Source organism: Dipodomys merriami, unplaced genomic scaffold (genome assembly GCF_024711535.1).
Source record: "Dipodomys merriami isolate MVZ:Mamm:240054 unplaced genomic scaffold, mDipMer1.0.p SCAF_36, whole genome shotgun sequence".
Classification (NCBI taxonomy): Eukaryota; Metazoa; Chordata; class Mammalia; order Rodentia; family Heteromyidae; genus Dipodomys; species Dipodomys merriami.
In genome coordinates this window covers 10562576-10576287 of record NW_027205159.1, presented here as the reverse complement: position 1 = coordinate 10576287, position 13712 = coordinate 10562576, and the positions used below count along the sequence as shown (strand labels likewise).

The following is a 13712-nucleotide window of genomic DNA, read 5'->3' as shown; positions in this document are numbered from 1 at the left end:
GCTTTAAAATTTTAATAACGGTTTTTTTTTAAATAAAAAGTAACAATTATTTTCAGCTTTGGTTATAATTTCACATTTTTGTAGTGTAATGATTTGTAAGAATCATTGTACATATTAAAAGAGTATATATCTACACACATACCTATATAAATATATAATTTGATATATAATTTGTGCTGATCCTGGGGCTTGAGCTTGGGGCCTTAAAGTCTTGCTTTCATCTTCTGCTCATGACGGGCTCTCATGAGGCACTACGCGAGCCATACATCCACGTTCTGCTCTTTGCTGGTTAATTGGAGGTAGTGTGTTTATTTATCTGTCCAGGTTGCTTTGAACTGGGATCCTCAGATCTCAATCTCCTAAGTAGGTAGGATTATAGATGTGAGCCATTGGTGCTGGCTTCAAGATATATTTTTCTCTGAATTTTTCAGAGAGGTTGTTGGTTGTAAGTAGATTCTAGAGTACATTGAGAGTGGCAAATACTTGTATTTTCATGTTCTATATTCTAACCCCCATGAGAGTGCTGTTAACAGCTTTTTTTTTGGAGGGGGGGTCCAGTCGTGGGGCCTGAACTCTGGGCCTGGGCGTTGTCCCTCAGTTCTTCAGCTCAATGCTAGCGTTCTACCACTTGCGCCACAACACCACTTCTGGCTTTTTTCTTTTTGCTTATGTGGTGCTGAGGAATCGAACCCAGGGCCTCATACATGCAAGGCAAGCACTCTACCACTGAGCCACCTTCCCAGCCCCAGCTTTTTTTTTTTTTGATGAGAGTCACTTGTGCCAAGTTTAGTTGTTTGGTTCTTGGACCTCCTTGCCCCAGGTCCTCACACTTAGAATTTTTTTTTTTTTGTCTTATAGTGCTCCTTCATTTGTATCTGTTGCTACTCTAAACAATTAATTCTAACAGTTTCAAAGGCATACATTTATACTGATGTCATGTTATATTTCTTCATTGTGTGAGTCATTGAGATCTTTCTAGGACCTCTTTGTTTGGTAGAAGATGGGCTATTACTGTTATAATACTATTCTGTTGTGTACAAAAGAATTATAATTTAACACTACCACATCACTCAGAGAGTCAGAAGCAATAGCCACTCCATTATAATTTGAAGTTGTAGAAATGCTTTAATTTTGTTTTGTATTTGCATATTTCTTTTTTTATTGTTGCTTACAACATGAAACGTGCTATCTTAATCATTTCATTTATTCTCATATACTCTCATTACTCTTTGTTAGCCATTGCTTTCCAATGTATTGATTACTTATAGTGAGAACATTTTGCTACATTTTAATGAAACTTTTAATATAATTTATGTACAGTAAAGTTTGTATGTTTGAGTTGTTTTGTTTGTGATGCTGGAGATTAAGTATAAGGCCTTCCACAAGTTAGGTAAGCACTTTACTATTTTCAGTTCAGAGTTGTATAAATTTTGATGAATACCTCCAGCTATATAGTCACAAGCCAGCTGGAGACAATTTTCATCACCCCTGAAGCTGTCTTGTGCCCTTTTTTACCCCAGTGGCCCTGATCAGTTTTTTATACCTGTGGTTTTGCCTCCTACAGAGTCATGTGTGAGATTTGGAGCCTTTGAAATGGTTTATTTGCTAAATGTAAAGCTTTAGAAGATTTGTGAATGCTGAACATTCATCATCATTGTTGAGTAGTAGTCTGTATGAATTTGCTTGTACCACAGCTCAGTTTGCTCACTCTTTTACCATTTAATGTTTGGGCAGTTTTTGGTTTTTGGCAATGATGGGAGAAGGAACATTATGCTCACAAGCTTTTGTGTGAATACATTTTCATTTCTCTTTGGTCAATAGGAGTAGAGTCTCTGAGTGTTATGCTAAATGTACAATAACAAACTACCAAACTATTTTCCAAAATGTTTGTATTGCTTGGTATTTGAATGAGAGTTCAGATAGTTCTGCATCCTTGCCTGTACTGGATACTATCAGCTTGTTGTTTTTGTTTTGTTTTGTTTTGTTTTAAGCCATTGTTATAGATATGTAGTAATATCTCGTATGTTCTTAGTTTGTATTTTGTAGTGATTTGATGTTGAGTATCTTGCATGTTTCAATTTTTCATCTTTGGTAAAGTGGCTATTCAAAATTTTTAATCCATTTTAAATTGGGTTATTTATATTATTTAGTTATACAAATTTATGTTATATATATGTTTATATTATAGTTACACATATATATGTTACATGTATTTTGAGGACATACCCTAATAATCCCAACAATGAGCTCCATGTCTAAGGTTCTCTTACTTCCCAGTAGCACCAAACTGAATGGAAAGTCTTTGGAAGGATATTCTAGATCCAAATTATAGCAACTCTTAATAGTGAAATGGTGCAATTATATTTTCATTAACCCTATCATTCTGCTAGATAAGGATTGACATTTCTTTAAAGTTACTATATTACTGAATATAATAGTTTTATAGTTACTAACTAAAAATTCTCAGCTTCTGAGAAGATTTGAAACAGTTGTTCTCTGGACTGGGTACCAGTGGCTCACGCCTGTAATCCTAGCTACTCAGGAGGCTGAGATCTGAGGATCACGGTTCAAAGCCAGCCCGGACTTATCTTCAATAAACCACCAGAAAACTAGAAGTGACGCTGTAGCTCAAGTGATAGAGCGCTTGCCTTGAGCTGAAGAGCTGAGGGACAGCACCCAGGCGTATAGTTCAAGCCCTATGACTGACAAAAAAAAAAAAAAGAAGAAGAAGAAGAAGAAAAGGGAACAGTTGTTCTCTGTTAAAAACTGCTATTCCTCTACTGTGACATGAAAATACGATAGGTAAATAGGAGTTGCACTTTCTTCCTTGCCTAGGAAATAGGCATTTGGCTGCTGGGACTACACATATTCCTAGATTACTTTCATCTCTTTGGCTATTTATTCTGGGTCTCTTGGAGTGGTGTTTTCCAATTCATTTAAATATTGAAGACTTCTTTCTCCTCTCTAAATCTTTTGTGCTGTTCCTGGGGCTTGAATTTAGAGCCAAATGCTGTCTCTGAGCTTTTGTGCTCAAGGCTAGCCCTCTACCACTTAAGTCCCCCCAGCACCATTTCCAGCTTTATAGTAAGTAAATTGGAGATAAGAGCCCCAAGGTCTTTTCTGCCTGGGCTAGCTTTGAATGGTGATCCTTAGATCTCAACCTCCTGAGTAGCTAGGATTACAGGCATGAGCCCTGGATGCCTGGCTTCTCTTAAACTCAAGGATTGAGTTCTGTCCTTTACCTTTTTCCCTCGACTTAACTTTTTTTTTTTTAAATCATTTCAGCTAGCTTTATTGAGGGGTGTGTGTGTGTGTGTGTGCGTGCGTGTGTGTGCGTGCGTGCGTGTGTGCGTGCGCGCGTGCGTGCGAGCCCACACACATGCATGCATGTGTTCATTCTGGGGCTTGAACTCAGGGTCTGTTCCTGAGCTTTTCTGGTCAAGGCTAGTACTCTACTACTTGAACCACAGCTCTACTGTTGTTTGTTTGGTACTTAATTAGAGATGAGAATCTCATGGACTTTCTTGCCTTGGCTGGCTTTAAACTGCAATCCTCAGATTGCAGATCTCAACCTCCGATAAGCTTGGATTAAGTCCTGTACGAGCCCTGGCACTCAGCCCTTTTCTGGTTTCTTTATACTGTCAGTCCTTGAGTAATTTCATCATCCAGTGACTTCAGGCTTTTTACCATCAGTCTGGATGCTTCTATACTGTGTGTGTGTGTGTGTGTGTGTGTGTGTGTGTGTGTGTGTGTGTGTGTGTGTGTGTGTGCGCGCACGCGCGCTCGCGCATGTCAAAACTCAGGTTTAAGTTCAGGGCGTTGGATTTATCCCATTGACACTTTTTAGCTCAAGGCTGGCACTCTGCCACTGGAGCCATACATATACTTCTGGCTTTTAAAGAGTGTGTGGCCATCATCTCTTTTCTAAATTACTACAGTAGCCTCTTAACTGAGCTTGTTTCTGCTTGTCATTTTTCAGTCTGCTTCTGACATAGTAGCTGTAGTGAACCTTATATAAGAGAGTGTTCATGCCCCACTTATGCTAAAAACCTTTCTAACCTGTGTCCTTAAAATAAGCCACAAGAACCCTTTCTGACTTGCTCTCTTGACACTTTCTGTCCCCTGTTCCCTCCAAACTAGCTACCCTGGCCCCTGTCCTTTACTTTTTACTCACCAGGCATACACCTGCCTCTAGATCTCTGCCATTGTTCATTCCTTTTGCTGGCATGGCCCCCTTCTAAGTATTTCTATCTGCTCTGTACCTTTCACCAGATCTTTGTCAAACTGACAACTTTCTAGTTAGGGTTTCCCTTACCACCTGTCCTCTGGCCCAAGCCACCTCTCTCTCTCCCCTTTCTGTGCCTTTACTTTTCTTTCTTGTGTTTACCCTCTCTAACATACCATTTGCTTTACTTTGTTTTTTACTTGTCTTTCTTAAGTGGAATAAAAGCTCTGTAAGTCACAGTGTTATTTCTTCTTTTAAGTTTTTTATTCTTATTGCTTAGAACAATTAGACACATAGACACTCAATATATTTCTGTTAAATAAATGTATTTTTGCAGTATTTGGAGGAGGAACTGTAATCATTTTTACTGGGTTCATTTAATTCTTTGATATTTTCATACATGTGAACTTATTAATATATGGTAATATTAATAGATATAAAAAAGAAAGGGAAACTTTTAGATTCTGCATATGCTTTATCAGTGCATAGTAACTCGTCTTATTTTTCGTTTGTCAAAAATAGAACTTTTCCTTCATTAATCTTACTCTAATCTTCCTAATAATATAACCCATTGTCGATACTTCAGTGTAGGCTTCATGTATGTATCTTTTCCCTGCATTTTTCTGACTTATGAAGGAAGGATAATATACATGTCAGCTTGATAGTAGTAGTACATTATGATTATACTCAACCACAGTTTCATTCATCCACTGCAGATTTGAGGACATGTTCCCCTTCTATCACCCACAAGGAGAAACTTATGCTGATTCATCCTCTAGTTTCTTTCCTGCTTACAGTAATACTTATCTAGTGACATTAGTTTAAGATACATGGGTGTGCTTGTGTAGTCACTTTAAAACAGATGGTGTCCACAGCCGTCACATCTCTTCTGCTGTTCTTGGTGGGTTTTTCGTTTGTTTGTTTTTTTGATCAGTTGTGGGTCTGCTTTTCTTGTAAAAGAAGGTTCCTTATTGTAGCTTTTCATCTAACCAGTTGTGCTTGCATCTTTTGTACATGTGTGTATGCTCTCCTTTCCTTATTTGTAGAAAAATTCCCATTTCTACAAGTCTCCACTAAGCCTTTTCTTCTCTGACTGGACAGAGGCCAAGACACATAAGGTGTGTCTTGTCCATATTTTTAGTTATACATGTTTCCTATCTGTACTAACTTATGCATGTTCCCTATCTGTACTAAATTTCTAATCACAAGACTATTAACTTATTTAACTTTGAGCCATATTGCCTGTAGTCTGTTTCTCTGTTCTTGAAATACAAAACCTTTTAGCAAATATTGTATTCATTTGGAGAGTAAATGAAATTTGTTATTAACATACTTCCCATTGATTATTTTCCTCACAAATATTCCTTGTCTTTTAAAAGTAGTTTTATTAGCGGGGGGGGGGGGGGGAGGATTGGGGGGGATGGGGGAGGCTGGGAAGGGAGGTGAAGGGTAAACAAAGGAGGAGGCTGCAATGCTTGGTAAGAAATGTATGTATTATCTTGCCCATGTAATTGTAACCCCTCTGTACAGTATGTTCACAAATAAAATAAAATTTAAAAAAAAGTAGTTTTATTGAGAAACTGCTTCTTCTGCCTTCCTTTTTCTCCAGTCCTACTTACTTTTTCTGGGCCCAGTAAATAACTTCTCAAATTTGATTGGATTTTCTATTATCTGGCTTGCCTAGATTATTTTTTCTCCTGGGAATTCAAGCCATCTTATTTGCCTTAAAATGAGCCTTGAAATTTAGTTTCCACATCAGTGAGATAAAATGTTATTGCTTCTGTCTTTAATCATTCCTGCAAGTTTCTGTGCCTTATTCTTCATTCTTCACCATCTCACATACTTTTCATGATTTTTTTTTTAGTCATAAAATCTGAGTTAAAAGGGACTAGAGACCACTGTCTTCACTTCTTACTGGGTGCAGGAACACCTTTCCAGCATACTGTCCCTTAATCCTCTGTAAAGCTCAGAATCTCCTTATTCCTAGGTTTACAAAATGCATATATATTTGATCTTGTGTGTTATATATGTTTTTAAATGTTTTAGCAATTTTGTTGCAGTGTTACAAGTTAAGGAAACATGAATTTTCCTTGATATTGTTAGCCTGTTGTACCATCAGAAGATCATAGACACAATATCAATATCTAACCATGAACTCTCCACTTCTCTCTGCAACCTCCAGTGGAAAAGCATAAGTACCCTAGTAATTACCTCCAGATAAAAAATGCTAGGGATATTGTCTTTAAAAAATGAGAACTTGGGGCTGGGAAGGTGGCTCCGTGGTAGAGTGCTTGCCTTGCATGCATGAGGCCCTGGGTTTAACTCCTCAGCACCACATAAGCAGAAAAAGCTGGAAGTGACGCTGTGGCTCAAGTGGTAGAGCACTCACCTTGAGCTGAACAGCTGAGGGACAGTGTCCAGGCCAATAGTTTGGGCACCATGACTGGCCAAAAAAAAAAAAGAAAGAAAAAAGAAAAATGAGAACTTGAAAGGACAAAGGGTAAAGAAATGCAGCAGTGGTGCTCACTGGACACTATGCTGAAAATGAACTATACAACTTGTGGGTAGGGATGGGAGGGAAAAATTGGGAAGGAGCAAGAAAAGGAGTGACTATCAAATAGAAATGTACTTTTTACTTGATTTATGTAATGATAATCCCTTTTGTACATCACCTTTATAATAATAAAAATATTTAAAAAGGAAATGAGAATGGAAAGAAAACAGCAACTTCTACTAGGCAGTCACAGTGTTGTTCTAAAGCACAAAAGGGGACTTCACAACCTGTACTTGATTATATAATAAATTAGTTATAGTTTTTTATACATACATATATATAATACACATAAGCATTTGTATTAAAATGGATAGTTTCAACTTCTAGCAACACACAATTTTGTAAAATTGTATAAATTACAGTGTTAGAAGTATTAGAAGATCATTTGAGATAGTTGGAGAAAGATCTATCTTCTTCAAAAGATCTATCTTCAGTTTGGGGGAGATGAGCAATGAACAGAAACACATGCTTTGTCCTAAAACCCACAGAAGAAATAGCTTTTTTCTTCTGTTAGCCAACTATGGGTAAACATTTGATTCTTTCTTAGTAGGTCTCTACTGAGAAATATTCCTGAAAATATTCCTACTGAGAAATACTTCTAAAAACTGCTTATAGCCTGCCCTTTGGGTAGGATAGTAAACCTCCATAGACAGAATCCTCAACTGTATAAAAAATGAACTTAACCTACATTTTGTTAAGGGTTTAATGATTAAAACCTATCTTATTTTTTTCTTCGCAACGTTTACTTTCCAACCTGTCTACTAAACCATGCTAATCTAATCAATCTCATGCTGTGATTACATTAAATACAAACAGAAAGCTAATTTCCTGCCAGAACTTTTGCATAGTTTAATTGTCACAAAAGCTCTGTAGTTGACAAGTGAACTTATACAGCCTCAGAGAATCAGATGAGGGCATGTCAGGCACAGGAGGTACACATGCTCAGGTATGAACAGTTAGTATGTTGTGTCAGGAGGTGACGCTGAGCATGAAATGCTCTCCTATCTCATCCAGTTCATCTAATGCAGGGTGCTGACAAAGGTTTCTATCCAAATACAGTATATTCTGAGGCACTGAATGGCCTCTACGTGGACACTGATTGGCTAAGTCTATTGCTTGTGTATCACCTCTTGTTCCTCCTAACCTCATTAATATCTGACACCAATCAACTCCTTTCTTATACTTTCCACAAGAAGTTCTCTCTCCTTTTTAGTATTCAAATATTTCCTTCTTTTTTAAAGTCTGGTGCTATGCCACTTTCCTAACTCAGTTCAACAGCATTGTTTACTTGGAAAACTGCCCTGACTTTCCGTGATCTCTTCTCTGCCTCCCTAAATGTGTGTGACACTACCAGGATTTGTTTCTAGTGTCTTTCACTTCTTTTTTTTTTTTTTTTTTTTACTATATGGTAGAATTACATCCACGACCTACTAATTCAATACCACACAGAGACTTTTCAGAATGATAGGGAGTGTAAAGTGAAGTATTTGAATAGTTAAGCCATAAATTAGTGTACATGCTTTATATCAGTACATATTTTTCAGATTATGAAAACATAGCTAGTACTTAGTGTTCATCCCAAGCTTATGTTGTATTCTTTTATATAGAGACAGTTTCCAACTGACAAGTGTTATTTCATGTTGAAAGAATGTATTTATTTAGTTAATCACTAAGGGTTCGAAAACACTTGTTTGTATAGTGTTTAGTTAACAGGTTGGCCCTGAATTTTTATTGTATCACAATGTAGCAGAATATTGTTATAGCATTGTATAAACTTCACTGGTGAAATTATGATGTATACCAGTGTACTTGTGGGAAAACAGAGGGTGATGAGACAGGAACACAGCAGTCGAGTCTCCCCTTAGTCACACAGGTGAGCAAAGCTATTTGCTGCAGTACAGTTCTTTGTGATTGTAGGTGAAGGGACTGCCTTCGTAAAAACATTTATTTGTATTGCAGTGTACAGAATTGAACATTATGCCCTAGAAGGAATGAGACAGATGTGTAATTAGGAAGTCTACTCTGGAAAATACATTGCAGAAAAATTGGCTGTTGCTATTGTGTATGTGAAAGAGCTGGTACATAGGTGTACTTATATTGGTAGTCTTTATGGAGGGATGTATAAGAGGCTGATGGTCTCCCAGGATAGATAATCAAGGCTGCAAGGAAACTACTTTGTCTTACATTGACACTGCTTGCATTTTGAAATTACACCACTATTAATATCACTTTTTTTTTTGTGGTGGTGGTAAGGATTGAACCTAGGGCCTTGCTCATGGCAAGCAAGTATTATATAAATGCCTCCTAGTCCCTTAATTACTTTTTGGGCCAGGCAACAGTGGCTTATGACTAGCTACTCAGGAAGCTGAAATCTGACAATCATGGTTCAAAGCCAGCCTAGGCAGGAAACTCTAATTAACTATCAAAAAGCTGGAAGTAGAGCTGTGTCTCAAGTGGTAGAGAGCCCTGAGCTAAAAAGTTCAGGGACAGTCCTTAAGGCTCTTAGTTCCAGCCTGGGACCAGCACCAAAATACAAAAGTGTTGCATTTCCTTAGTATCTACTGATGGGCTCAAAAGTAGGATAACAGTCCTTTGATATTAGCTTCATGTGTACCTTATTTTGCTCCTCTCCTGAAGTGACTATGGAATTGATTTAGAAGTTGGAACAGTAGAAACAACTCTGCAGTCAGATCAGACCCCTGTCTATAGCCTACAAACTTGTAGGATTAATCAGCTTTTTTTGATCCCTATTCTTCTCTAGGCTATGGGAATGAAAATATGCAGAACCCAGATGTATTGTAAGGATTAAATAAGAAAGTGAACCTAAATGAGTTAGCACAGTGGTGCACAAATTATAGGGCTTCAGTAAATAATGTTTGTATTTTAATTGGGTATCTAAGGAACTTGGTTTACCAAATGTTAAGATTCCTATTTTTCCAGCTATACCTCAGTTGGAACGATCACAACATTTCTGTTTCCTCTGGCATACTACAGGGAAACAGATTTTTGAATGCTACTTTGGCTCTTGAGTATTATTTAAAGTGAAATAGCTTATTTTTCCCCTTTTTAATCTTATAAAGTCCTTCTTATGAAGTTTGTTTGTTTGCTTTTTGGTAAATTCTTTTGATTTAGTCAATCTCAGTGTTCAGTGTAACAGTGATCAATGATATAACTACTTTTATCTCAGTAATTAATATAGATAATCATAGAAATCAGTAACTATTTTCCAGTGATTTTTAAAATATTTTTTAGAATTATCTTTAAGTAGTTGGACAAAGGAGTTGCCATTCAACATCATCCCTTTCATCATCTCCCCCCCAACCTCCTCTTTTTTTTTTTTTTTTTTTTGGCCAGTCCTGGCTTCTGGGCCTGGGTGCTGTCCCTGAGCTTATTTTGATCAAGGCTAGCAATCTACCACTTGATCCACTTCCAGCTTTTTCTGAGTTGTTTATTGGAGATAAGAGGCTCACAGACTTTCCTGCCTAGGCTGGCTTCAAACCACAATCCTCAGATTTCAGCCTCCTAAGTAGTTAAGATTTCAAGTGTGAGCCACCAACACCTGGCTTTTATCGTCTTTCAAGTAAAAGTATCATTATTTGCTTTCCTGCTTTTAAATAGGAGTTCCCAGTTTCTTAATTTGTGTGTTTGTATGTTGAATATTAATACATAAACTAATACATAATACAGTACAAAAGCCACAATTTTCCATGAGTACATAGTGTTAACTACAAGTCAAAAGTTAGTGATAATGACAATATTAGAACCTATATTAGTTAGATAGGCCTTATGGGTAGCATATCTGTTTTAAATGTGTTTTTTTCTCTTCCTATTCTTTCAGTTTCATATGATGTCAAAAACAGCTTGCATATCCCCTCAAGTGTCTGACTGTGATACACAGACAGTGAGTTTGCTTTTTTTAATTTACATAATTTATTTTTATTTAAGTAGTTGTACAAGAGGGATGCTCAATTTGCTTTTGAAAGGCTGGCATATTGTCCTCTAAGTAAGTGCTTCTGTGACTTCAAAATAACTATCTGGAGAACCTACAGACTTGTGGCAGAGAGTGGATTCATAGATACTTGAATGTAAATTAACTTTATTGTTGACTCAAGTATGAAATATCCATAATGTCCTTACATTATTTGATGTTGAATAATTTTTTTCTGTCTTTGTTATTTTTTTTGGCTCTTTGTGTTTGGTATAAAGCAGATAAAACTCTGAGGAGTGCTTCAACAGCATTTCTAGAAAGAATGGTACATTTTGTTTTTGTTTTGTCTTGGGTTTTTGTTTTTTTTTTTGAGACCTGATGTTGCTTTGTAGCACAGGCTGCCCTTGAAGTTCAAAATTCTCCTGCCTCAGCTTCTGTATGTGTTGAATTTCATCTCTGTGCTGTTTTACCTGGCACTAGCATTGCATTTGCTGGGCACATTGCACAGAGTGGTGTAAGTGGAACTCCTGTGAATGTCAGAGTGTTGGAAGCCACTAGGAGCCTTGCCTGATACCTTTTTGCTGGGAGGTTTGAGTTCAGGCTTTAAGGGTACGTCTCAGTGTGTCTGCAAAGCAGGGATGGTAACTTATATTAAAAGTTATACTTTAAATTTTTTAAAAAAATTTTGTGCCTGTATTAGGGCTTGAATTCAGCACTTGGGTGCCATCCCTTAGCTATTTTTTTTGCTCAAAGCAGTCTTTTATCACTTAAACCACAGCTCTAGTTCTAGCTTTTTGCTGGTTAATTGGAGGTAAGAGTCTCATGAAACTTTCTTGCTAAGGCTGGTTTTGAATCTTGATCTTCAGATCTCAGCCTCTCAAGTAGCTAGGATTACAGATGTAAGCCACCAGCACCTGGGAAAAAAAGGGAGGAGGGATATATTTTAATTTGATAAAGGAAGTATGTTATTAATTTTATTAAAACAAAATTATAGTGCAAACATAATTCAGTTACTCTGACAAATTTTGGTTAATTCATGCTCCAATAACTGTAGTCTCTCTTATTTTCCCTCTTTTCTAAACAAACCAAGGTCTCACAGTTTTGATAATCTTTGATAAATGTTCCACTGTTATTGACATTAACAGTTCATTCCATCTTTATTACCTTCCTACTTTTTGAATTACTTATCATTTGCTTTCTAACCCATTGCTTTGTCTAAGTGACTGTCAGTCCTCAGTTGTCTTCAGTGACTTCTCCGTAGACTGGCTGTTACTTGGTCTCATTTCTTCCAAACTCTCCTCTGAATAAAATCTTGGGAGACTTCATTTTTAAATGCTACTTTTGTTTCTGTGACATTAAAATCATGTAGTATTAGACCAGAAAGGATTTTAGAGACTATTTGTTTGTTCAGTGTATTTATTTTTATTATCTTTAAACTTAGAGGTCATTTAAATTAACTTTTATGTAATAAACAATTTGCTTATCAGATAAAAATTCCAGCAAATATTTTAATCTTAAACATGCTAATGGAAAGCCTAGTGCTTTTTCATTCTCTTTTTCTTTTTTTGGGGGGAGGGGTCCTGAACTCTGGGCCTGGGCGCTGTCCCTCAGCTCTTCAGCTCAAGGCTAGCACTCTACCACTTGAACCACAACGCCACTTCCAGCGTTTTTTCTTTTGCTTATGTGGTGCTGAGGAATCGAACCCAGGGCCTCATGCATACCACTGAGCCACCTTCCCAGCCCCTTTTTCATTCTCTTTAAAACATTTTTTCTTGTGTGTTGTTTTAGAAATCAACTAAAATACCTTGCACCTATGATAAGTATGTACTCTACCAATGAACTACACCCCAGCCCTTTGTAAAAAACTAACGACAATAGCATGCTTATCTGAGAGTGAGTCAAAGGATACTAAAGAGAATATAACATACTAGTTTCCTGATGGTGGGTACATGGCACATTCTTATGCATTTAGTAGTTTAAATAGAAGCTATTTACTGGCTCCCACTTCTGCAGGTAAAAAACCTGAGCACCACTCAGTTGGCTTCTCTTCTTGGGCTGTCACTATTCAGGGGTCAGCTGAATGGTCTCTCTGGCAGATATTTTCCTTCTACATTCTTTTGTGTTATTGGAAGAGTTTAATCTTTTGTCTGGTGGCTATCATTACCTTCTACAGACCATTCTTCCCTTCTTGCCACATGTCCCTTTCATTCTAAACCAGCTAGGGAGAACTTCTTGCAGGTCAACTTTTTCATGCTTCAGATATTTTTGGTGAGAAAATGCCCAGACTCTGTTATTAAGGTCTCACCTCACTAGGTTAGGCCTACCAAGAATGATTTCCCTTTATAAGGTTATCTGAGTTGTGTTAAATGAGTCAAAGAGTGTGTGTGTGTGTGTGTGTGTGTGTGTGTGTGTGTGTGTGTGTGTGTGTGTGTGTGTGTGTGTGTGTGTGTGTGTGTGTGTGTGTGTGTGTACGTACATCTGAAGCTCAGTTTGGAGGGCTATCTCATAATCCTGCCCACTTCATACAGTAAAAAAACAATTATTTCTCATATATTCTTCAAGTCCATTCTACTGTGTTAACTCTGAGACATGTTCTCTCATATTTGACTGTATAGAAGAATAGATGCAAATGTAAAAAATCATGTAACTGGGGCATGGGCCAAATGGTAGAATGCTACCTGGGTGCCTTTAATCCCAGCTACTCTGAAGATGGAGGTCAGAGGACTGTGGTTTAAGATCAATCTGGGGAAAAAATGTGTGAGACACTCCATGTTAAGAGAAAAAGTCGAGCATGGTGGTACATGTCTCAACTCAGCTACAGTCGGAAGCACCAATAGGAAGATCATGTTCCATGCTAGCTCAGGCAAAATGAACTTATTTGAAAAAATAACAAAAAAGAGGACCAGAGATTTAGCTAAGGTGGTAGAATTTAGCAAGTGTGAAGCCCTCTGTTTATATCCCAGTACAGACAAAAATCACAGTAAATCATGGTTTGGATACATACT

General features: G+C 37.3%; 1 protein-coding gene across 4 annotated transcripts in view; it reads left to right on the top strand.

Moving 5' to 3' along the window:
* Septin10 (septin 10) overlaps positions 1-13712 on the top strand; it is a 44833-nt gene that overhangs the window by 6247 nt on the left and 24874 nt on the right. For 3 of the 4 annotated variants that reach the window (XM_069988663.1, XM_069988664.1, XM_069988666.1), the window contains exon 2: positions 10618-10680. The exons of the other annotated variant lie outside the window; for it this stretch is intronic. In XM_069988663.1, coding sequence (XP_069844764.1) covers positions 10618-10680 — 63 coding nt within the window. The remainder of the gene's footprint in view (positions 1-10617; positions 10681-13712) is intronic. 4 annotated transcript variants of the gene reach the window in all.